Genomic DNA, 26,575 nt, shown 5'->3' on the forward strand with positions numbered 1-26,575 from the left:
ATGTAATTGGATTCATTAGTTACCACTAAGCTTCTCAATTATTTTCCTGCTTGTCAAATGTTCTGTATTACATGTGCAGTTAAAAAAAAAAAAAGTCTGAAAAGCACATTCTGTAATTTTGAAGGAATACAAACATTTCTCCTTTAGGAACTAAATTAGGTCATGGGACATGAAAAAGCTGTTGAATAGTCACAGCTTTTCATCTGCAATGATCTGGGTTATATGTTAAAGGTTTTGCATCCTATTAACAATCTCCTGAGCTAACCAGCCCCTTAAATGTGATTACAAGGATCACGCATCTAAGACCTTCAAAAGGGGTTACGGAGCTCTTTTGATCAACTAAAGAAAATATCTGGCAAAGCTCAGGGTTGCTTTAGAGAAAAATATGCATTCAATAAATGACTTATGCTATTGGACATCCTTAATAATTCATTATGGTAGATGGTATTTATGATCAAAAGAATACTGAGCTAGATGTAGACAAACTCTGTGGTGGCTTTCCTAGAGGATATTTACTCAGGTGTTGCAGGAAGTACTGCTTCTCTGTAATAAACACCAAAGGGGAGGAGTTCCTTATATTTGCTACAGGCTGTGCTCACTTAAGCAGCCAGAGAGGTTAAAAAGCACTTCCTCACAGAGGTAAGTTCTTTGACTCTTATAGTGGTGGTCTTCTGCTAGTTAAGCATGCTTGTTTATTTTCTTAAGTTATCATTTATGTGTCTCCTGATCTTTTTGTGTGTCACTTGTTATTTGTATACGTACCTGTTAGCCATCAAAACAACTCCCCTTGAGTAAAATACTATTAAAAGATCAATTGTAAAGAGAAAAATAGATGAAAAGCAGGAATATATGCATAAAATCTTTATGGCTGAGCTCTGCCCAAGATTTGGAGCCTAGAAAGCAAGGACCTACTTTTGTAGGGAGGGTCCACTGTGTCCTGCTTATCTGCATCCTGACTTTATTTGGATATAGCATGATCTTTCATAATATAGAAAATAATATTTTAAGTAAATTATAGCCTTAATTTGGTGCCTTAATCACAAGGGCACCTCCCCCCCCACTTTTTTTTTTTTTTTTTTGTTATTATAAGCTTCTAAAAATGCAGAACTCTGAATGTATCAGTTCTGGAGTAATGGAAGTCTATTCTACTTATGTATGTTTTGGGTCCATTATATTTTAATAATGAAGAGCAAAACATTCTAAGAGCAACTCCCTAATGTGATCTAACGTTGAAGATGCTTTGAAAGGTTGTCTGTTCATACTGCTTTCATATTTGTCACATAGTAATTTAAAAATAGTTTCCAGACTTGCACCCACAATGGTTCTAATGAAGGTAAAAACCGTGTTGAAAGGCAAAGAGAAAGTCTGAAACTAATCTAATCACAATCTGTTAAAAAGATAGTGTAGTATAAATGCTGTCTTGTGGCATTAAGCACAACTTAACTTCATATCAGGTACAGCTGGAGATGGTCACACTTCATTTATCTTTCTATATATATCTGGATATTGTCAGTACATAACATTTGTCCTTAATTTTACCAAATTTATTTTGGGGCAGAGAAAGCATGTACCCTATTTACTCTAGAACTTTGAAATCTCCTCTGAAAGACTTTCTAGATAAAAGCAAAGCAGTAATTTTTTGGGAAAAAGAAGGGCAACAGCCAAGGCAGGTTGAGATGGAAAAGGAACATGAAGGAGTGAAAATAAAGGCAAAGGAGGAATGTGGCTAGGCTGCATGACACTGAATGTCACGTAAACATTTCTTGACTGAATTTTCCAGCACAGTCAATGTCCATTAGATCATCATTCCTTAAGGGAATAAATTCCCTGTTTGTTTGAACAGTGCCTAGCTCTACAGGCCTTGAACATTGTTTATGACTTTTAACTGGTTTAAACCAGGACCCTTTCTGCAGCGATAGGCTGTCATTACTTACATATCATTCAGGAATACCTAAATGAAACAGATACGAGTTTTTTGGAGTTTCACAGACCAGTTCACCTGAAAAATTAATTCATGCAGAACACATAAGTGTGTTCAATAGTCCAAGTGGCTTATCTGAGCCCTATCATGGGATTTTGCCTTTGAGGCCCCTTTGACAGAGGGAGCACTCATAGGGAATTTTAGGTCTTCAATTAAGGGATGGTAACATTGGCACAAAGCGAGAGTTAGATGATGTGGGCAGCAGTGGTTTTAGGACAGCACTGCTAGAACTGGAAAGGAACACTGATGTTAATATCTTTTCTCGTTCCCATGATTGTGTCTAAACACTTCCCAGCTCCTTCCTCCAAGGTCTTGGATGCATGCAAGCTCTTCCTGGGAAAAGAGTTACGAGTACCCATCACTCCTTTTTGCACTTGAATTTCCACTGAGAGGCTTCTAACCTTTTTCTGATGGTGCACTCTGGCCAAGCTTCTGCACCATCAGAGGATTAGACTGTCATGCTTCTGCATGTGACTTGCCATCCACTAGACATGCAGCAGCAAGGCAGTGGGGTGCCAGGCACTCTCAAAGCACAACTGAAAGCAATGAGAACTTTGCTCAGAGAAGGATAAGCTCTCACTGAGTGTTGTTCCTGTAGTAATTGGAGTCAAAAAATATGGATATTTTTACAGCTGAGGCCCTATTATGCTAGTGCTTCCAATTCTAATTAGTAAAATGGGATCATAAAATTAGGAAGCTTATTTTGTATTTTTATAGGGTCTCAACCAAGGAAAGAGGGACCATTATGAAGGGACAGAGCAGCCAACAACAAAAGGAGTTAATAAAGTCTATATGGGATGCTAAACTATCCCTCATAAATTTCTACATGCATAATGCAATGCAGTCTAAAACTGTCAACAACTTTTATACAATAAAGTAGTAGTACTTGGAAGAAGGAAATCAAAAAGGCCTCTTGTCCTTATACATATCTGGCTCATGGCTGTTTAGCTTTGGGGTTTCAGAAGTTTGTTTTTCTGATTTTTTGGTTTTCCCACAGGGAAGAATTTAATAAGGTTTCTTCTGTGTGATTACTTTGATGGCTGGGATGGGATGAGTAGCCATACCTGTTACAGAAATATTCACGTAGAGAGGCCATCCATGAACTGCTCGACATCTACTCTGCTTTTGAGAAAGATGTAGAACATAGATAGCTCTGAAACAGTTTCCCTTATGTCACATCTATTTGAAAACAAAATGCAGGTTCAAATATTATCAGAAAAGTGAAAGGAGACAAACTCAACACAATGAAGTCTCTGATGGAGGTACATGGTCTCCAGTGCTGACAGAGTTCGGCTGCTTCTTTGCAGTGAATTTGTCAAGGATCTCGCAAAGAAAACCTAACCAGCATAATTAAAGCCTGGTTCATGTACCACATAGCTGTATTTACAAAATTCATCCATTTCCAACTTTTGAGCACTTTGTCTTGCAACTTCACCCTGCTATTATAACACTTATGATGTGGTGCTGCGGTGTAGTCACCTCTCTGCAACAGGCACTGAAGTGAGCTCGGGGCGTGCTCCAGATGTGAACTATTTTTAGAGGGCCAGGAAGGTCCATTAGGTTTCCCCAGGGCAGCACAGCCATGGGCAGCCCCAAGGCCAGGAGCCGCAGCTCTCCGGTGCCAGGCCAGCAGCCTCTCCGGGCTCGGCGGCCGCCCGGCGCCGTGTAATCCCCGCGGGGCGGCTCAGGGTGCGGGGGCTGTGAGCCGGCTCTGCAGGCGGCCGGCCCGGGATCCCCGGGGGCCGGGGCCGGCCCGGCTGCCGCCGCTGTCCCCCCGGGAGGGAGCCCGGGCCGCCCCGGCGCCCCCGCCGCGCCCTGCCCGGGGCGGGCCGAGCCCTCCCGGCTTTGCCGGCGCCTGCGGGGGATTAGCGGGGCAAGGCGCTCATCCGCCGCTGACCCCGAGGCGGGACCGCAGCCGGGCCGGGGCCGTCCGCAGGAGGAAGAGGAGGAGGGCGAAGCCGCGGCACGGTGGCCGGAGGTGGCGCGGCCCCTGCGCCCTCGGCAGGGCTGGCTCTGCGGGGACCGGAGGTTTCGCTGCGGGTAATCCCGGCCGGGAGCGGCGGGCAGGGCACCCGGTGCCTGAGCGGGGGCTCGCCAGGGAGCTGCGCTGCCCGGCGGCCACGCCTCGCCGAGGGGCTTCGGGGCGGCCCCCGCGGGATGGTGGCCCGGCCCCGGGGGGGGGTGCAGGCCGGGCCGGGCCGGGCCGGGCCGGGCCGGGCCGGTGCCTCCCGCCGCAGCCGCGGGCCGGACGGGACGCGTGCTCCCGGCATCCGCGGGGTGCGGAGGGGCTGTTCGGAGCCGGGAGCTCTCGTCACCGGGACATGTGCGACCTGGCTCTTGCGGTCTCTCGATCAGATGAATCCTGCTTCTTTCTACTTTCTCTTTTTCCTTTTTTTAAATTTTTTTCTTTTTTTTCTTTTTTTTATTTTTTTTTTTTTTTCTTTCCCCATGTGAGTTTCTGGATAAGAAACGCGTGCGGAGTAGTCGGGAGAGAAGCCTGGCCCGCGTGGTGCCCGCGGTGGGGCGGCCGGGCGCTCCGGGAGCAGGGCAGAGCGCTGCCCGCCCGCCCCCCGCGGGAATGCGGCGTGCCCGGGGGCTCGGCAGGACACGCGTGCAGCCGTACCGTGCCCACCGTACACTCGCACCCCGACACTCCTTGTCGGCTAGTGCTGAGTGCTAGCGAGTTTTCTTGTTCTCTGAAGCGCCTTCCTTATCTTGCTATCAAGTTACGGTATAGCCTTAAATTCAATCCCTGACAAAGCTCATTGATACGGCAGCTAAATTAATTTTGAGTTGCCGCTTTTCTGTTGTTAGAAGTTCTGAGAAACGCGGAGTGAGTGAGGTCACACCATATTGATTTTTATGGCTTTATAAAGTTTTACTGTGTTAAAATAGGAAAATTAAGTGATGCTTTAGCTTTGAAAACCAAGTCATTTGCTAATGTATTGATCTGGTGTTTAGTCATTGAAAAATTATGCTCATCACTTGCAGTGCCTCTCTTCTGGGAGCCATAAAATTAGCTGGATATAATTCAGTTTATGCATTGCTAATGTCAGTTCATTACTTCTGGTGGCACAAAGTCCAAATACAATTTGATAATGAACCATTCCCCCTTCCATTATTAATCTTGTTTCGTGATTGCGATGCCCCTGCATAAATATTGTCCGTTGGACGACAATTGCTACAAAAATCTTTAGCTATCATTTGTTTTCAAAACATCAGAACTCTTAAAATTGATGACAGTAATTAAATTTAGCATTTTGTTTCCTTGTTCTTTTCATATCCTCTTTCTTTAACTAAAGATTGGCTTTAAAAAAGGTTTGGGTTCTGTACTGGTATCATGTTTAAACTCTGAAGGATTGCAATCTAGTGGGTAGCCCCTATGCATGAGAATAGATTGAGCTTACAGGCCTCGCTGATTCTTTAACCTGTTGCTTAAAAAGATTCCCTTGTCTGATGGAGTTACCTTAGAACTGTAAACCTCAGTGTCTTTGACTGCTGTGGGGCATGGCAGGGGATGGATGGAAACCAAGGTGGAACCTAGCACTGAAGGAGATCCCTTGCATCTGTGCCATCTGAGAGCATTTAGAGAGTGAAGAGCTGGAGCCTTCCTTGAGCAGGGCTGGCCAGTTCAGTCTGCAGCAAGTCAAAATGTTAAGATCAGCTGAATAATAATCTGCAGATGAAATGTCAGTGTGGACACCCAATATGCATTTATCAATTGAAGGAGATCAGGTACTGATACTGCACAGTGCTGCCTCTCTGCTGCGTGTAGAAGTTTTACAAAGGTCAAGGAGTCCAGAGGCATCAAATGTCTCTGAAAGATGTCTTGCTTTGTTGGGAAAATTGTCACTGGATAACAGTCACCAAAGAAAAAAAGTGGTTTTAGAAACAGAAGAAGTGTTTTTAGAAACCCAGCCTTTCAGGGAGTAAACATTAAAAAGTGGCCTCAAAATCAGATCAGTTTCTTCCATGAAGAGCCCTAAGATTGATGCATGTATTTTGAATTGTGACTAGGAGGTATATTGTCTGATACTTCCCTGAATTGGTCACCACTCCTTGCCTCCAAATGCTTTACATAACTATTTATTCCTACATTTACATTAATTTAGAGTTTGGTTGCTGGGTTGGAAGTTTGCTTAGCAGTGTCATTGCATGATGCTTGCCTTCTTTGTGCATCATCAGACAATGTCCAAGTTGCCCGACAGCTTTCAGGTGATGAGATGTGGCTGGCTTGCAGTTTTCCTGGCTGTAGTATGGAGCTGATACTCATTTTGTCAGTTGTCTAGCTAAAACTCTTTATTTCCAGCGTTTAAATAGATAGAATTAATTTACCTTAGCATGTCTGCATCTGAAGCAGTGTAACTGGGTTCCTGTTGTAGGCAATGCAAACTTAGCCAGTAGAATCAACAGTGTCTGGAGACTAAGCTGTCTTATGCTAAGATAAATGCTAACCAGGTGAGGTGAATAATATTTTATTGCTTTGACTGAAATGGAATTATAGCATCTAACCTAGGTTCCAGTCGGTGTATTCTACACATCAGCTTAGGTGAAGCCTACCTAAATTGATGTCTTGTTCCTTTCTTACTCATGTAAGCACAAAACAGCGAAAGACATGGACTGTCTGTTAGAGAAGGTTGTTGATTTTTATTCTTCATCTACAATAGCTGGGACCAAAGAGATCTTTTTTCCCTCTGGAAGGTTTCTTGCAGACAGGAAGGACAATTGAAAGCAGTGGGGAATATATGGAGTAGAAAGTAGTGAGCAAATTGATGTGCAGTTGAAGAAGGTAATTTGTCTAGACATATGGAGAGTACAAAAATTATGTAATTATGCAAATTTATTGTTGTTTTAGAGTGAAATTATAATGCTAAGTACATTCAGCTTTTGACAAATGAAGTAAAAGAAAACCAGCTTGCAAACCTCCAAACACTTGTCTTTAACTAATGGTCAAACTAGATAATCTGCTCACACCGAGCTTAGATTGAGTATAGTTCCCATTCAGATATAGGTTACATCACCATTGAAATCGGATGCCACATATTCTCCCAGAATTGAATGGGGGAGATATTTGAATTTCCAGAGCAAAACATACTCTTTAAATGATGGCTAAGATAATATACTGCATAAATGAGTCATTATAACTCTAGCTGAGAATCTGAGCTGCAGTCCATGCTTTTAGTTGAATAATCAAATTATTTGGACATTTATCCAGAAATTGCTAGGTGCTAGGACAATGAAGGGCATATTGTAGCCTCATGCTTTTTGGCTTGTTTTGAGAATTCCATGTGGCAGCCTTTAACTTTCTTATTAAGTACTTGTCAGTGTGGCATAACTCAAGAAATAAGAAGAAATGTGGTTTGGGATTTGATTGTGCCATTGCATTAAGTATTTGAAGGCCCCGCTGTGCCTTGTGATCAGTGCCAAATAGAAGAACTTCCAAATTAGAAATTGAATAAAGCAATAAAGGGTGTGAAATAGTGGGGTGAGATGGAGTTTTTTATTTGATATAGCAAGCTGTCTATTTTTCTTTGCTTTGTTTTTGTTAGGTTGATTACTTTTTCTGGCATCCATTAGGCAAGAGGTTTAAGTTTCACAATCTGAAGGAATGCGTTGTGTCACCTTCAGAGAGGTAACAGACCTGATCTGCCATGTGTGCCGGTGTTCTTGGCACCCAACATCTGCCAGCCGTGACATACAGGAAGATGTCTGGCACATTCCAGGGTAGGATGTGTGCAGGAGCTGTCTGCTGAAGTGATGTTTGTGATGTGAAGGAGAGGGTGCTGTGGACAAACAAAACAGAAGACAACCTCAGTAGGGGTGTTTCAAACTGAACTGATGGGATCCTGGTTCCAGTTTTCAAGGCCAGAAAGTTGTGGTAGCCAGGAGACAAGATGCTGATGGGAGCCTAAGGGCTGCATTCATTGTAGTTAAATGTGAATCGATGTCTGCTTTGCTAGTCCTGTGTGGAGGAAGATGAATGACATGAGGCAAGGGGCTCTCATTTTATTAGCTCTTTATGGAGGAAATGGGTATGTTTTCATCCAAGTGAGGTGAAGGTCCAGTCAGAAACTATTGTGGGGGAAGGTTTATAAGAAAGTTGCACGATTAGGTGGTATGAAACAGTGGTGAAAATATTGGATTAACCCATAATATTCTATGTGAAATTCAGGCTCCATTGTTTTTTCAAGCCAGCTGGCAGGAGAAAAACCAATTGCTTATTCCCACGTGACTGTGTTGTCTCTAATGCTCTGTGGCCTTGACTAAAAAGCTCTCTGTGGGGCAATTGCTTCGTGTCTGAAGCTTTGGGTGTGATAAATGTACTTTACTGAGTTACCTTGGCACTCAGAGGAGATTATCAGAATATATCAGAGGACATATACTGTGTTCTTCAGCAGGCTTCCCCTTCCCTCTCCAAACTGACTAGATACTGAAAATGATGGAGTGCTGGCAGTGGTCTGCCAGCACAGCAGCTGAACAGGGCCTCTCTCTAATATTTGGCCTGAAGTCTCCTGTATAGGGTGCATATGATTGATGTGAAACAAAAAGTCACATAGGAATGGCTCATAAGAATTCTCACCCAGTTTGTTCTTAAAACTGGCACCAAATACCCCTCTCAGATAAAAAAAAAAAAAAACACCAACCAGCCAACCAACCTACCAACCAACTGAAAAAACCCAAAACCTTGTTTTTTTGGAACTCCAAATCTACTTTCTCCTTGCCTTGAATATCCTGAATTATCCTAAGTTCTCTCAAACTTACAGGACAATGTACTCTGATTTAAACTGTGTTTCATGAGCTCATTAAGAACGATATGAAACATGACGAAGAGGGGCTCAATCCCCTTTTGCCTAGGTCAGTCTATCACAGGAATTAATTTGTTCACCATTCAAGCCATAAAGTTTTGTAATTTATAACCTGTAACTCTTAATTTATACACCTTCAAGCAAATCCAAAAAAATGAAACCTAGCTGTGGGGTTAGAAATTGCTTATCCCTTCTCCTCTGTCACAGTGCAAGCATTCCCTGTAACACACCAAGCAGCAGGAAGGCCTCAGCAATCCAGCTCCTGCTAGATTTGCTTCTAAAGCTTTTTGGATTTTATACCTTCCAGCTTGGAGATTTGGCCTATATCATTTTTTGTAAGTGAGCAGATTCTGGGGAAAAAAGGGGAAAGATGACAAGGAGACAGAGATTTGCTGGTGATAATGGTGCGTAATGCTCATAATGGCTCTTGAGCTCTTTCAGGCCATCTGTCTGCCTACTTGATGCTCTTGCTTTGATTTACGGGTGCTGTGCCCAGCATCCATCAGGCCTCACCAGCAAGGTAGCCAAAATCTGTGCAGAAGCTGAGTGAATTGTCACACTGATCACACTAAAAGTATTTTTAAAAGTTCTTTTTTTCCTAGCGATTCAAGGCTACATTCCCAGCTTAGAGGTTTGGATCAAGTTATAAATTGTGGTGGCTTTTAAGTAAATTTTTAATGGTGAAGGATATGATAAATTATCCAGTTGGTTGGGCATCCAGACATATTTCCAGGAGCAGTCCAATTTATTGCTGAAATATGAGGTTAAATCATTATCAGCTTTCAAAACTTCACTGAGATGTAATAAAACATTATCCATCATCCAGAGCAGAACACTTGAAATCATTCTATTTAATATATTTTCAATAATTGAAGTGGAAACTAAACAATTTATCTCTAGTGACTTGTTCTTAAACTTGGTGAAAGTGAGGAAACATGGTATTCAGTGTAATTTATTAAATTTCATATTTTGAAGGTGTAAATCAAAAGAGAGAACTGAAGTGAATATTTTTTTTCTGGAATAGCACTCTTAAATTATTGAACTAAGTACAATAGATACTGAATGCATATTGTTTAAGTATGTGGTGACTTTTCTTAAGACTAGATGTGCAACTGGTAGATTTTCTAAAGAAAGCAAAAGCACATGACAATTTCTCTAGCACTTTTTCTCTGGTAGCTGAATAGCACCTGCAGGATCATGTTTCCTTAGCCCTTTAACAGTTCTCATTGTACCAGTCTCTTCAGACAAATAAGCAATTGATACTGGGAGTCAATGAATTTCAGCTTCATTCTGTCAATGTATAGGGAGTTAATGAGGCCTGGGAGGCTGTCTGAAGCACCAGCTTGGAACCTTGCTGCTTAGAGTGCTCTGCTTCATTTAAAACTTCCCTGTAGCAGGGTGGGCCTTTGCTTATTTAGAGATTCAACGTATCAGAGTTCCCTGCTTGGCTCTGGCACAGTCTAAATATGTGAAGCTGTTCTTTGAGTTCCCGTGCCAGAAGTGTTCATCTTCGAAAGGGAGGAATTAAATCTTCCTTTATTCAGTGCTGCCTCTCTCCTACTGCCCGGGTCAGAAGCTCCTGTGTTTTCTTGTAATGTGAGACATAGCAGGCTTTAGATTTTGATGGAAAATTACATATTGTGTAGAAAATAGCCTGTATGTAGACAGGCTTCAATATGGTTTGAATGCCTTAGTTCTTATGAAGGCAACCATTGATACCTTTTAACTTTTTTCCTCTTACAAAAATAAAAAATCCACTAGTTACAGGTTTATTATCCAGTAAGATCTTAAACAAATAGTTAGCCTCAAATAAAAAAAAATCTAAAGCTTAGGTAAATTTTGAAATTCTACCATTATTGAAACCGTCAAAGCAAAGGTTTGAGATTATGAATCCTCATCCCTTTATCATCCCAAGTTTAGTTATTGTTTCGTGTAGTCCCCTAATTACAAGAGTGCAGAAGCTAATTACAAAGCATTTATATGTGAAGTGATTAAAAAAACCCCGACAAAACAACTGTATTTGAGCACTGCTTTAAAGACAAATAAAAACGAAGTTGTGACTCATTTGTGTTCTTTTTTGGGGAAAGAAAAGGGTTTGCCTGAATGTGGTGAAATTCCCAAGGCATGGATAAAGACTAGGCATAAGGTGTTGCCTTAGGGAGAGACTACGATCAGTGTCCTAACTGAGCTGAGTCTTTGTAAATCCTGTGGGACAGAAAAAAGAAGCAAATTTTGAATCTGGAATGGAAAATTGAGGATATACTTACTGCAGTTGTATGTCTCCGGATCTTGATCTTTACTCTCACCTTAACCTGGAATAGTACTATGGGAGATTTCATTGTATCAGGTAAAACAGGATCATTTTGTTCCCACTGTTTGGAATCAAGGAGCTGGGCCAGTACTGGCTGCAGTACCAAGTACACAACAGTCTGCTGCAGATTTCCTGGTGAATTGTATCTGTCATGGACCAGGGTGTTGGTGTAACCTGGTCAGTGATGGATACAATTCAATCATTGTAAAAGGTGTTTTCTTTGCAGTATGTAAACCAGTTGTTAAAGGATGTACATTGGTAAGCACATTTTCCACAACTGAGTGCTTGACTGTCAGAAGACCACAGCATTGTGAAAAGATCTGTCACTTTGACCTGCTTGGCCTTTGGAGACCTATGTCATATTTCAAATCTTAAGAGTAGGCTTGTGAAAATGATAGTTCCCTGTAAGAGTTTCAATGAACCTACTGCTACTATTTAAGATGTTTTGTGTGCGTTTCTTTACACTTCTTGCCTGATTCTTGGTAATAGACCTAAATTCTTTGGGTTTTTATGAACTTCACTTTCATTCCTCTGTCTCTTCAAAGATCCTGGAGTGACAATATATATTCATTGAAGTGCATGGGCAAGCTTCCACTGGCTTCACTCAAACCTGAATTTGGTTCAAATTATCATTTGAATTTCCCTTCATTTGATACTGTGTTGACTGCACATACCTTCATTTGATATTGTGCAGTCAACACGATATCAAATGGAGGGAAATTCAAGTGCAGCAGTTCTTATTCATTATGCTATCTGTGCATGCACACTATATGCAAAAACATTTCTAGTGTTTGAGGCTGGAATGTGTATTTCTCTTCCCATTTCTAGGAAGCTAATTGCTATTAACCATTTGTTGTGTGGACACTGACATCTCTTTTTCCTAGGAGCCATCATTTGAGATGCTTCCGTTGACTGGGAAAACAATAATATTTGATAGCTTTCCTGATCCTTCAGATACCTGGGAAATAATTGAGACTATTGGCAAAGGAACTTATGGAAAAGTTTTCAAGGTGTTAAATAAGAAAAATGGCAGCAAAGCAGCAGTCAAAATTTTGGATCCTGTTCATGTAAGTTATTTAAGTTACTTTGTTAATTGTGAGTTTATGTAGTATTTTTTTTTTCTCTTAATCTTTGTAGATAATTTGTCTTAGGAGTGACAGTGAAATAAATTATTTCAGCCTGCTTCATATCAGGCTAGCTATTAATGCACTAGCATTGATATGATATGATAATGCTAGCACTTATCATAAGTGCTCTTGGAAGTCATTGCTTATGGTAAAAGTCAGAAATATACTTAAACTTTGTTATTTTTACTTTGTTATCCCTTTTGTCTTGTTTTCAGAAGCAGAGCTGATTATTTTCCTTTTCAGTATGAGGAGCCCTAGCTTATTCTATTTTTACTGTTGTTCCCTTTCCTTTTTTTAAGTATTTGACATACTGGCCAGTAAGGAAGTTATGTACTTCTAAGTACTTAAGCTGTACCTTCAAGCATCTGAGTACATGCTTGTAGCTGAGTTATGTGCTGTGAGTGATACTTCAAAAATAAAATAGCATACTGTATTGTTATTGTTCGTTCTGTGTTTTCAGAATGTGCCAGTATATGTAGGCCTCACAGAGGAATCCATCTTTTCAAATGGAAAATGCAAAGGGATTAGCTCTACACACAAAGCACCAGGCAACTGGCAGGTGGAATTATGAAGTTGTAGAGCATGGTTTTGTTCTCAAAAACTGACATTTGTTAGGTGGTAGATTAATGCTCAAAGACTAAGGAAGAACACTAGTCTGATTTATAAAGGCACACCCCACTGACTTCAGTGGTGCTGCATGTAGCTTGGGATTTTTCTTGAGAACCAAACATGGGAAAGCAGCTGTTCCTATTTCGGAGGCCCTTTTAGGTTCATCTTCTGCACTCCCAGGATAGGTTTGTGAGGTGTGCACTTCCATGGCATGACCTCTGGGCAGGAATGGCGAGCATGCCATGCTGTGTGGACCCTCCAGCTCTGGAGCTGCACAGCCACACAGGGCTCTTCTACCTCTGCACATCACAGATTATGATCCCATAGACACAAAAGTCTATGAAATATGTTGGGGAAAATGTAGTGTCTTCGATTATCTTTGCTGTGTTTCTTGCTGATCTGCTTTTTATGTCAGTATGCTTTCAAAGCAAGAAAAGGGTGCTCATCTCAATTCAATACCACAACCTCTTCCAAAGTAAACATAACTTGCCAAGTGATAAGCATCTTGATGAGTTCAAATGCATTGGATACTATTTTTGACTCTCTTGCTTTCTGTAAACAAAGCTCTTGTGCTTACAATAAAGAGGCATGACTTCCTTGCCATTGGTGTTCATCTAAATGCCTGCTTGGCAGGAAGTACTTTTGCTTTCCTATGCTTCAGAAGTGCTCAGGAGTGATTCTTAAGCGGCAGCTGGCTATGGCAGGAATTCCTGAAGGAATCAGTGAAACTTTCACTCTTCGGTACACTTTGGAGGTTGCAGAAAAATATTAAACGATGATGATAGGAAGAAAAAGAAATTAGTAAATCTGATGCTAGAGGAAAGAGAAGTAGATTAAGTAGGAAAAAGGAATAGAATGTAAAGGAGATGGAAGAAATAGAATGGATAAAGATGCAATTTAAGAAAATTAAGATGAGCAAATGTATAACTGATGAAAACAGGTTCCTTGTTTTAATAAAAAAATGGCAGTAGCATAGTCAACATCACTCTTTCAAGGCTTGACTCTTAACTAAATGTTTTACATTTTTTATTCTAAGAACACCGTTCTTCTTTGCCCTCTCCTATTTACAGGATGTCTGGAGTAGCTGCTGTACCTCCATGTTACTGTTAAAGTGACAATCCTGTATTGGAAATAAAGTGAAAGCAATAAATGGGTTCTTTTTATTTAAACTGAAAGTATTATTAATGGCTGCAGAGGGAGCCATTGCAATGAAGAAAAAGATGCTTTATGTATTTTCTTCTTTACATTTTACAATTTTTTTCCTTTGGAAATTGTTTCAGAATTGTCCCTCTTGAGAGGTAGACTGGAAACAAAGCAGAAGAAATGTGGTTTGGTTTAACTGATACTTTGAAATTAAACTGGGAACCTACATTATCGTGGGTAATACAAGATTGAAATAAGCATTTAATGTTTAATCCTTTAGAGTACAGACTCTTTTGGGTGTATAATAGCTCAGCTTCTTGAAACTGAAACAGAAAAGCAAAGGTGTTGAAATGAGAATATATGAAGATGGAACTGAGAAGGCTTAGTCTTGTCCTCAGGACTATAAGTAAACATCATTATATTTTAGTACTCTTAGCAAAATTATCCTATATATAGGATGAGAATTTTCAGTCTGCCATTTCTAATGCAGCTCTTTTATTAAGGTAAATATGCTAAATTCAGCCAAATATTTCAAATATTTTTCCTCATAAAATATTGAGGAATATTTTTCTTTTTAGTAGGCACAGAATGAATATTCTATTAATTTAATTTCTCCTTATAATTGTAAAAATCTCATAAAATCTGAGTACCCCTCTGGAGACAGAAACCACTATTAATTCACAGTAAGACAGTGGGCTAATTCTCTTCCAATTTCCCCAAGGCAGTCAAAGCTATTGTATGCTTGGTTTTTAATTTCTTGGTTTTTGACTGAATTTTTATTTCTTTTTTTTTGTTTTTGCCAGAGGTGTATTCTGTCTTCATCCGTCCTTCCGCTCTTCCTCTTTTCATTCTCTGCCACCTTCCATACTTCGGTTCTTTCTTCCTTCCTTGTATTTTTTTTCTGTATTGTCTGTTGTGCTTATGGGAAAATTACCTTAAAGCAACTTCCTCCTTTTTTTAGAAAGAGGAAAATTCCTACTGTTTTTCAGTTGTTCCAATAACAAGATCTCTAAAATCCTTCCTTGTGAGAAGACTTATCCTAGTAATCTTAATATGAAAGTTTAATGGCCTGATTCATGAAGATACTGGTGACAGAGGAAGTTCTTGGAGACCAGTCAAGCTGGTATCAAGACAAAAGGCTTGTGTGAGAAACTTGAATAGGATATTGGAGAGACCTGCATATGAAACAAGTGAGCAAAAGTGCTCTAGGGGCAGGAGTGTTGAACAGAATGAGAAGGAGCATCATTCATTGGGAATACGAAACAACCCCTTTTTCTGCCAGGGTCACTTCTATTTGGCTTTGCTGAGACAGGTTTTTGGCACTGAATAGATGCTTTTCACTGATAAGAAATCCATTCATATGGATAGTGCAGTTCATAAGGGAGCCTTCTTCTCGAACAGATTTTCACTTCTTTTTGTGTAGCTGTAAATAGTAAATAGTACTTAAAAATGTTTTAAATCTGAAATGAGTGTGTTAACATTTTTTTTGAGATCTAAACAATGAGAGGAAAATGGCTGCAGATATTTTGCCTTTATCTGTTGTCAGGAGGGACTGAATATTTTGTCAGCATGACTTAAATGCAGTATAATCATCATCCCTCAATGAGCAATTCCAGTGCACAGGTGGGAAAGGTTTACCTGAGTCATCCAATGCCTGCTAAAGCCTGCCAGTTCCTGCATCCTCTTTGGTCTGAAGGGATTTGCACAGCTCCCAGTGCATCTGTTGGCAAAACTGATCCTCATATCTCACCTCCAAAAGGATTTCCCTCACTGTCTAAGAAAGCCAAGGTCTGTAATGAGAATGTGACAAAAAGCCACAATTATTATGGTTCAGTAGCAGAACCCAGAGAGACCATGGATGTCACCAGCTTCTATGGCAGTAGAGAATGAGAATTTCTAGGTACTTCTAGAAGGTGGGATGGCAGATGAATAAGATGTGGCTGCAGTCATACTTGTTCATGCACAGAGGGATAGAGAAGTAGTTCCAACTGCACCATTTCTAGCTGGGGTTACCATTAAGATTAGAGCAATAACAGATAATTTCCCAAGGCATCTGTACACCTCCCTATTTGTGGATTACACTGGCTTTGCCTTGACATCACAGAATAGTTCAGATTGGAAGGGACCAGTGGTGGGGTCATATGATTTAACCTCCCTGCTCAAGCAGGGTCTTTCTAGAGCACGTGGCACAGGATTATATCCAGAGAGTTCTTTAATCTCTCCGGAGAGGAACACTTCACCTCTCTGGGCAACCTGTTCCAGTGTTCTGTCACCCATGCAGTAAAGAATTTCTCCTTGTATTCAGATGGAACTTCCTGTGCATCAGTTTCTGCCTGTTGCCTCTCATCCTGTTGCTTGGAACAACTTCTTCTGAATCCATCTTCTTGACACCTTCCCTTCAGACACCTGTAGATATTGTTGAGGTCCTCTCTCAGTTTTCTCTTCTTGAAACTGAACAGGCCCAGCTTCCTCAGCCTTTCCTCATAAGAGAGATGTTCCAATCCCTTAATCATCTCTGTAGCTCTCCTCTGGACCCATTCCATTAGCTCCATGTCTTTCTTGTCCTGAGAAGCCCAGAACTGGACACAGCACTCCAGATGTGCCTCACCAGGGCTGAGTGGAGGGGCAGGATCACCTTCCTAGAGCTGTTGGTGATGCTCTTCCTAATGCATGCCCAGGATCCCATTGGTCTTCTTGGACCCCAGGGCACACTGATGGCTCATGGACTGTTGTTGTCCTCCAGGACCCTTACACCTTCTCCTGTGTCCTGAGGGCTACTCTGTCATATCCCATGTGTTCATTAGTTAAAATTGATAAAGTCAAAATAAAATTTAAAAAAATGACTGCTTTGTATTCACTAAACAAAAGCAGGCTTTGCAGTTCTCTAAATGGTATATTCATGTTCTATTTGGTTTTTTTCTTTGTATCATTTCAAACTACATTTGAATTGACAGAAAATACTTTGTGGGTTTGTTTTTTTTTAATGGCTATTATTATTTATTTGTTAACTTCTATGTATTTCTCGTTTGTGACACTAGGACATTGATGAAGAAATTGAAGCTGAGTACAACATTTTGAAAGCTCTCTCTGATCATCCCAATGTAGTCAAATTTTACGGCATGTACTATAAGAAGGATGTGAAAAATGGAGACCAGCTTTGGCTAGTTCTTGAGGTAAATAATACAGAAAAATAGGAAGTTTATTCCTCTTGGTATTCCATTGTTTTGTATAAACTCAATGAACGAGATGCAAGTAATTTGGTTTGTTTTTTTAAGAGTGGTTGCATGCAAAGTGATAAATGCTGTTGTTTAGTCTTTTTCCTGTCCTGATTAAATTGTTCAGCAATTATTTTATCTTGGTATTACACTGCTAGTCCTGTGCCTTCAGAATTAGGATATAAATTCTAACTCATAGGATTTGCTACCTAAAATCTTTCTTTGGTGGAAGGCTTGCCATGGGAATCTTCTTGTAGTAGCATTTCTTTAAATATCACTAACATATGACATAGCAGTTAAAGAACACAATATTGTGATTTTTTTTCCCAAATGAAATTATAGAAATTATATAACCTAATTCCTTTTTTTCTGGGGGAGATAAATGTACAAATAGATAAATAAGCCAATAAAAGCAGCTACTGCCTAAAGGCTGTTGACAGCAGCAGGATTTCCTCAAATTAAGTTCAGAGCAAGGTGTGTTTGTCTTTAGTTTTGAGTAATGTGTGGGCAAAGAGCTTGATCATTACAGTTTCTGTAGATTCACAGCCTGTTCTGTACAAACTTACTCTTGTATCCAGAGGAAAATGAAGAATATCTCTGACAGGAATAGTGTGCCTTTCCTAAGAATCAAGACTTTTGCTGTCATTTGATCAGGGTTGATAAAGATTGAGATTGAAGAATTGGTTTTATTTTATGACTTGCCAACTAAGTAAATACAAATCTCCTTACCAAATATCTCACTGATACAATGGTATAAAATTCTAGAAACAAGCTATCAGTAATGCATATTCCATTCCAAAGTCTTGTTCCATTGGAAGATGCTTTTAAGAATGGTTTGCATGGAAAATCATGACAAATTACTAGGTTAGACTGACATCAAAAGGTGTCAGGCCTTTGTGACGTGATCATCTTGGAAAATCAGGCTTCCGTTGGGTCTGCTGAGCGTTGGAAACTCCTATCTGTGAAACTTCTGGCCTGTAAAGGATGGATGCCAAACAGCCAGAATGAAACAGAGGGGGGGGAAAACAGCCAAGTGTTTATATTTTAACTTTTATATTTCACAAGGAACGGTATTCTTTATGTCAAAAACACGAGCCTACATGTGGAGTATGTTTTCTATTTTTTGTGCCAAGCTGTACATGTGCAAGTATGGAGTGTGTGTCTTGGATGCTTTCTGTCACTGCACATGTAGATTATGAATGAAATGGATGTCAGCTGGTATGTGTAGATATGCATAAGTACAAAAATAATTTTCAGTATTGACTTTGGTGAAGCTTTCCTGTTAATAATAGTGTATGGGAAAGAAAACTGTCATAAAACAGATTTCTCTGTTCCCGTGGCACCTTCTTATCAGCTTGTGTACAGCTTTACAGGGCTGTTGCAGTTTGCTTTTCACAGCAGCTATTAAGCTGTCCTGCAGTTTATAAGAATGAATATCTTTTCATCATCTCCATTTGGTGTTCTTTGATGGGATCCATGGGCAGGATGATTCAGAGAGAAAGTTTCTCAAATTCCACTATGAATGGGTTGTGATAGATGATAAAACTCAGCATTTAGTAAAGCATTTAGAATCACCACTGCAGGTTACCAACAAAGTTATTCACTGGAGTGTTTGAATACATATATGTAGATGTTTGGGTTTGGGGTTTTTTCCTAGAGGGAAAAATCTTCAGCTTTTTAAGATGTGTTCCATGCAATATATTTTTAAGAAAACTATCTATGGGAATGAAAGTGAAACAAGAAAACATCCATACAGAATGACAGAACTCTGGACTGTCGGTTCAGAAATGCCTTTCTCTTTGTAGGCTGCCATTCAGATAAGCTGAACATCTCCTTGGATGTTGTTCTACCCATGTTTATAATACAGAGCATTGCAGGAGGGAGGATTCTGCCAGGTGCATTAAGCTTTGCTGTGTGTCCAGAGACACAGGCAGGAGAAACTGTCCTAGTGAGTCTGTGTTGGAAAGAAATCCCATACTTGGAACGAATCAGCTTTGTGGTTTGATGTCAGCAGACAGCAGCAGGATGACACAGCTGAGGCAGAGTGTGCTGTAGGCCATTTCTTTCTGCTCTGGATGTTAGTTCAGAAGGGAAAATATTTGAGATAGTTGAAAATTATCTGATGGAAGACAAGCAGAGAGGAATCACATTGGGCCCCTACAGGTGAGCATGTAGGTCTGGGGCAGGTGGGGAGAACAAATGGCACAGGCCTTGCCTGGTGCAAAGAGCAACCTGGGCAAGAAAGAGTGAAGGCTGAAAAGCCACTGCAAGGTAAATGGTAGGTATTACACAGCTTTTACTTGCTGCTGTAAACAAGAATCATAATGCAACATATTTCTATGGTTCACTTCCTACAGACATCAGGTAGAACTTTAAGAATCATCTCAGTCCATTTTCAAAAGCTGCAGAGTTATGCATACCCTGTTAGAGATGAATTTGGGTTTGTGAATTGCATAAGTGTATTTTATAGTCATAAATATTTTTTAATAGGAAAAAGGTGGAACATGCATTATTTTTACAGTAAAAAAAACCCTTATTTAATGGGTTAAAAATTATCTTGGTGGGGAAAAAATTGGAGGGAATGGATTTTGGAATTGGAATGGATTATGACTTTCCACTCAAATACAGTTTTATAGTATCAAAGTATATTGTAGGAACCTCTCATTTCTGGAGAGATAGAGGGAATTGCCAAGAACAGTTATAGAAATACATCCCTTTCACTGTATTGAATGTCAAGAAGACTGACAAAATATTCTTTTTAGGTGTTTTTGTTTTCCCCCGAGGTGTGTACATGAACATTTCAAGAACATTTGCAATTCTCTAGCTGAGTTAGGCCAATGGTCCATGTAGCTCAACTTCCTGTGTACTGTGGTGGCACTAGAAGATGCTATTTAGGAAGAGTCTGTTATCCAGTATTTGCAGTCCATTTCCCTCATGCTTTCCAGCAACCATGATTGCTGTATTACAGATATCCCAGACTGTTCTGTTTAGTATCCATTTATGGACACCCAAAACCTGATGATGATACAGGCCTGCTCTACAGTCTCCCCTTACAAGCATACATGTTGAATTTTTGCATCACTATTATATGCTGATTTCTATTTGTACAATATTACACATAGTAGCATATAATTTTTCAGCATTGCAGAAATGTTTCTAAATCTAATAATACTTCAATGTGAAGAAATTTAGACTCCTGCTCATTTGAGAAGGAGGAATATGTTACAGTTGCCAGTGGATTTCAGGCTCTATTTTCTAATCAGCTCTGTTGTTAAAAAGTACTCACAGAGTAGTTGATGCAATTTGTACAGATGCTGGTTATGCACAGTCCAGACTGAGTGAACCTGATTCATCTTTGTTCTCATGTAGAACCTTTTCATGATAGAGTGTAATCTTCACCAGAGAAATCATGCGGGAGTGTAGAGTAGTTTGTGCTTGGAATCTGCTTCTCTGAAGAGGAGTCATTTTAGCCTTTCCCTCAACCTTTTAACACTGGAAAAATCATTAAATAAATTGATAATTTGTGGTAATTCTGGATTTTTGCAGGCAAATTGTTATACTTTGAGTTTCATCTTCTAAATGTTTTTTGTGATGTTAATTTAACCTGCTAACAAGACACTGATTACTCAAAAGAATTAGAGAAATATTGTCATGATGGATTATTGTGATTCAGTTGGTAGCTGATTTAAAATTTGTCTGAAGTGATTCAGAGTTTTTACTTACCTTTGATCATTTGAAGTTAACATTAAGAAGACAAAAAGTGGAATGTACAAATGTTTAAATTGTCTTTTTAAGTCCTTGGGATGCTTTTATTTGTGATAAGTTTTTTGGGTTTCTTTTCAGAAAGAAGAAAAAAATCTTAAGTCCAGTAAGCAAAAGCTCTCAGGGGTTTAAATTAAACTAGAATAGAAAACTACTGCGTCAGTTCACCTGCCATTCTTTTTACAAACAGAAAAGGTGAAAACCCATGGTTAATCAGAGTACAGACATTTTATCAGTTGTAAAAGTAGCACCATATGGAAAAAAAAGGAATAAAATCCCAGTATATCAAACTGCCAGGCTGCTATACCAGGGTTGTGTCGGTTCATTACTACTAGTTTTCTTCCAGTGGCTTGCCAAAATGTTGGTAGCAGGGTAAGAGCTGAGAGAGCCAGTCAGCAGACTGCTGCTGGGTTATGGGTGCAGAGTGGCCCACCAGTGCAGTTCCTGCCCAGTCGCCAATCACAAGGGCAGTTGCCTTTGGTGAGGTATTTAAATTAAATTAAATGTAACTAGCTGAGATCCCTGATAGAACTCCTTTCTGGTTTTATGGAGATCCTTTAGAAGAACTACCATTCTTGAGTTGGCTAGAGAGCCCAGCACAATGTGTAGAGTATCTATTATTCACTCCTTTCCTGACAGAAAAGTGATGCTTCATAGCAGAGAGCTTTCTTCAAAGGTTTAAGCCAACAGAACAAATGGCTTTGGAAAAGAATTGAATGGATAACAGAAGTCAGTTGTGATCCCAGTCAGCAGTAAGCATTTGTCAGCACTGTAGTACGGGAGAGTTATTAAGGAGGATTTGAAGGAGGATGATGCTATGGTTTTCTGGTTTGTTTTAGCTGCTCCTTCAAAGCAGAACGGAAAACATGTTATGCCTACAGATACCCAGGAATGGATGCCAGCACTGTGAGCTGATCAAGGATAGAAGTAGATCTCTTGTTGCATAAGAAATGGTATTAGAACTGCCATGGGCTTTGGCAGTGAAAGCATCCAGCTCATGTTTGATGTGTTTGAGAAAGGGCAGCCAGTGTGAGGGTTCAAGGGAATAATGGCATGGTTGGAGATGGCTGTTAGGGATAAGTACTCACTAAAGCCAAGAGAATAAGGTGTTGCAATATAAAATTAAGAATGCTGGACAATACATATACGCTGCTGCATCTGGCTTGGAGTGAGTCTGCTGTGCTGTTGCACTGTTTTACCTGTTCTTTGGAGAGAGAAATTTATCAAATCAGATGCTTCCAGGTGGTTGCAAATCTAACTGTGGTCACAAAGAGAGCCTTAGAGTTCATGAAATATTTATAAACTTTCCTCACAGATTCATAAATGAACAGTGAGAGCACAATTTACATGTATGTCAGAGAAAAATGAGTATAATTAATGCCCAAATTTTGTGTGGTTAATAGTCTTGGATCCTTCACTGACCTACTATATGTGAAAGAGTTTCTGCTCATGTTGCCTTTTAAACATTGCATGTAATTCTAATAGATGGGGAAACTCACAGAAATGCATCCTTCATGCTTAAACAACAACAAAAATCCTCTGCTTTATTATATAATTTCCTATCTATGGAGTATGTTCATGTAAAGAAATAAGTCTTAGCAAGTCCAGCTGCTGAGAGGATAGGATTTTTTTTTCCCTACTTTGGAGCTGAGATGTTAATAGTGTAATTTTAGGTTGCACTGTGATTTCTACAAAAGAGGGGCAACAACTATCCAAAGAGCTGGTTATTGGTATTTTTATTTTAAAAAAAGGAAGGCTAAAATGTTTCACTGCTGTTGCATACCTGAAATTGAGTGAGGCTTCAGCTATTTGAGAGCTGGAAGTCTGGGTGATGTAAAATAAAAAGAAAGATAAGAAACTGTAAAAAAACAAATACAACCCTGATCCCCACCCTCCCTAAAAACCCTAATGAACCAAAAAAAAACCCCAAACCCAAACCAACCATGACAGATTCTTTGACTTTTACAATCGTCTAAATTTTTGCAGTAGATGACAATGTTCATATACTCATTTAATTTTGACACATTATTATTTTCTAAGCTATATAGGGAGACTAATAACTTTTGTGTGCTAGGTAAATAGATCAGTATTTTTTTCCTTGACCAAGCTTGTGATGCTTTCACCTCATTCCCATATCCCAGTCTAAAAGGGCAAGGAGTCCTGTAATGTGTATGGGGTGGTGCCTTGTGAAGGGTCTTGTTGTGTTGGCCATGTGGGGCTGGCAGCACACTCTCCCTGCCAGAACCATATCCATCCCCTGCTACTTTTCCAGGCACAGGCTACCTCCTCAGGGGCTGTTTATGCCCAAGCAGACTGGGCACAAAAAAGCAAAGCTCAGAGCAGGATGAGTAGTTCTTCCCTTCTCTCTTGCTGAGATTTCCAGCCCTGTGTAAGAGTCCTGATGGCTGGCACTAAAGCATTTTCTCTCCATTAGCTTGATCTTTTTCTTCTCTCAGCTAATGGTCTTGCCACTCTACACGGCACCTCTCTGTGCATGGAAGAGAGGAGTGGCTGTCAGTGTTGTAAAGCAACTAATCCTTGTTCTAGACATGCCAAGATATTTGGCTGAAAATATCTCTAGCTTTAGGTCCTGCAGGCCCGCAAGGAAAGCACAGAGCCTGGGAAGTCACAGATCATGCAGAAATTCAGCAGACAAATTAATGTCATTGAAACTGTTGGGACTTCAATTGCTGAATTCCACTTGACTGAAGATTTTTTCTTTAAAAAGTCATACAATTATAATGAATGAAGGAGCATTTAGGCGACACTCAGACATGTGGTGTGGGTCTTGGGGTTCCCCTGTGCAGGGTCAGGAACTGGTCTCAATGATCCTTGTGGGTCCTTTCCAACTCAGAGTATTCTATGATTCTGTAAGGAATGGGTAGAAGTATGGAAACTGGAGTTGTTTTATTGCTGTGACAGTTCTAGCAAGAGTGGGAAAATCCAAATTCAGTCACGTGATTCTTTCCATGATGCCTCTCTGAGTAACAAGCACTGGCTGGAGTGAGCCCAACAGGAATTTGTGGGAGCGCCTTGAAGCAAGACCCAACAGTCTCACTTTGGCTTTTAAAAAGATGAGCCTACCTGAGATAAACTAGAGTCTTCACTGTATCAATTACTTCTCTTTTGCATGAAATAGAGAACCCTGTGGTATGGACAGTTTAATAATTTATTTAGGATTTTCCTTTGGCATGTTTACAGTATGCATTTGTTAGACACAGGAGTTACTGTATGCAGATGTGTTTCCATCTACAGGAATAAAGGCAAGTTTATGGAGTTCAAAAAATGCTTTGAATGGAAGTTGTGTTGTTTAATGGAATCTATAATAAGAGTTATAATAAGAAAGCAGATACACAGCTTTTTATAGTATGTGATATTTGCTGTAAAACAGTAATGTTTCAAGAAATTAGCATAGTGGAAAATAACAAGTCCATTTAGGTTTCATAAAAGGCTGAGTGAGGGGCAGGAAGCTGTCATTTGCCTAAATATTATTAGCTATTTTCAAATGGCATATATAGCAGAAACATTAAACAATTGAAAATTGCTTTTTCATATTTCTTAACACAGGTCATTCTTCAGAAATGTCTTTGGTTATAATTGCTCCATTCAGACCAACACTGAATGTTTTGATCCATTACATGTCTGAAATGGGCTTGATTTATCCATTTCTAATGTATTCCTCTTTGCTCCCCAATTATAGCAATTTTTCATTCTTGAATCATATCCTATTTTTTCAAGACCAAAGTGTGGCTACAAGTATCATTTGATGCTTCAAAGTTTTACTAAATACTAATAATTTCTCTGTATATGAATATTTCATATTACATTGTGGTTTGCACAGTTTGCATCTTTTAAACAACTGGTTGTGGCCTACCTTGCTGGAGAATACTCACATGCAAAACCTGGTTCTTAGTAACCTCTAACATTTTTTGCCACCATGAAGTAAAGAATAAGCAGAAAACAGTTTTACCATGCCACTATTTAATTCAGCAGCATATGAATAATATCCCTCTGACATTCTAATATTTAACATCACTTTGCTTTCTGTGCATTTTATTTTCAATCACAATTTTACCAAATATGTAAGATAACTTAAAAACAAAACAAAACACGAAAACCCCACAATTGTGTAGTTTTTTATTAGATCCAAGATAACCAGACCTCCTTTAGCTGTAATGGGGAGCAGCATCATTCATGGAAAGAATGCTTGGACTGAGAATTGTTTGCTGTTTGCTGGAGGGTTTGCTCTCTGACACCTGAGGATTAAGCACTTGAATTCAAGTGTGACAGTACAATTTTGCTGCTTTTGCACTCAGTTTACATGCTGGGTCTCTTTATAAAGGGAGTGACTGAAGGCACTCCAGTGGTAGGGAGAGAGGTCTCCTCCTCATTCTTTGCTGGGCAGACAGCTGGCTGACAGCTGCTGACTAAAGGAGAAAAGTGCTATAGCAAGGAACAGGGAGCCAGGAGGTGCAGAAGCAAGACAGGTGTCAGTGGTGCTGAAAGATTCCTGGGCTCCAGAAATGATGCCACCAGTCATTGTAATTCAGACAGCTGCTGGCTTGCTGAAATCAAACCCTGGAAGCAGGGAACCTCCTTAGACACACACAGTGAGCAGGGAAAGACTGGTTTACAAAACACTTTAATTTGAATTCTGTCCAATCTAGTCTCTCTGAGTTAATCATTCCATATTAAAATGAGAAAAAAAAAATGAGAAGAAAAATATGGCTTTTGAGTTTTGCATCATTTTGTTCTTATAAAATTATCTTTAAGAAAGTCCTTCAGAATGTTCTTGCTTAGTAGGGTCCTGTGACTGTTACAGAGTCCTGTAGCTCCTTTCGTGTCCCACACACTCCCATGAGGAGACAAATTGCCTTAGGGATGAGTGGGTTTCAGCTTCACTCCTTTTGTAAAAGTGGCCTTCAGACAAGCTCCATTGTTTGGATCTGTGCTTCCCCAGCCATGATTTCAAACTCAATAGGGAAGATTTCTATTGTAGTAATTTAAATTACAGTGAATTAGACTTAATTACTGTCTTTGTGTAGAAACACACACAAAAAATGGATTATGAGTAGTGTGGACATGGCAGTACTTGGAACTACTGTCTGAACCCTGAATAATATAGAAATGATGCTATAGAAAAGGGAGGTGCTTTGAGATGTTTCTTAGCTGGTGAAGAGTGAACAAAAGTAATGCAGTTCTGAGCAGGAAATAAAAGCTGTCAAGTACCTGCTGCTACCACAGGCTGCCCTATTTGCTTTGAGGTTTCTGTGTGTTTTCTATAGTCTCAGCTAAGGTTTGCAGCAGTCAGTAGATATACTCCTGTCATTATGGATCCCAAATTTAGTCCCTGTTTTTTCTCCCTAGCCAAGGGAATGGTTTTGCCCTCTAAATGTTATTTTTACCACTTCCCCTTGTGTATAATAAAATGATGAATTGCACTAAGTTTGCTCTATCAAAATCTTCTTTCTTGATAAGCTGCCTCTTGTATTTACTCAGAAAGTCCTGGCTCTTTACTGACCAATGCCTCTCAGTTTTGTGGTTAGGTTAGCTCTTATTTTGCAAAATTACCCTTTCATTTATTTGATTATTAAAAAATTACAGTTGTGCTTGCTATGATG

General features: G+C 39.9%; 1 protein-coding gene across 6 annotated transcripts in view; it reads left to right on the forward strand.

Moving 5' to 3' along the window:
- Window positions 1–519: 519 nt before the first annotated feature.
- The window catches only part of MYO3A (myosin IIIA), a 116,803-nt gene continuing 90,747 nt past the window's right edge, over window positions 520–26,575 (forward strand). For 3 of the 6 annotated variants that reach the window (XM_088051197.1, XM_088051215.1, XM_088051210.1), the window contains exons 1-3: window positions 3,916–4,021; window positions 11,983–12,165; window positions 17,016–17,150. In XM_088051197.1, the coding sequence (XP_087907323.1) occupies window positions 11,998–12,165; window positions 17,016–17,150 (303 nt within the window). In that variant the 5' untranslated portion in view covers window positions 3,916–4,021; window positions 11,983–11,997. Of the gene's footprint in view, window positions 640–3,887; window positions 4,022–11,982; window positions 12,166–17,015; window positions 17,151–26,575 lie in introns of those variants that run through there. The other 3 variants (XM_088051206.1, XM_088051221.1, XM_088051202.1) reach the window with 2 other exon arrangements.

This window comes from Pseudopodoces humilis, chromosome 1, assembly GCF_049639895.1.
Source record: "Pseudopodoces humilis isolate 2021_Gansu_Grassland_sample_001 chromosome 1, ASM4963989v1, whole genome shotgun sequence".
NCBI lineage: Eukaryota > Metazoa > Chordata > Aves > Passeriformes > Paridae > Pseudopodoces > Pseudopodoces humilis.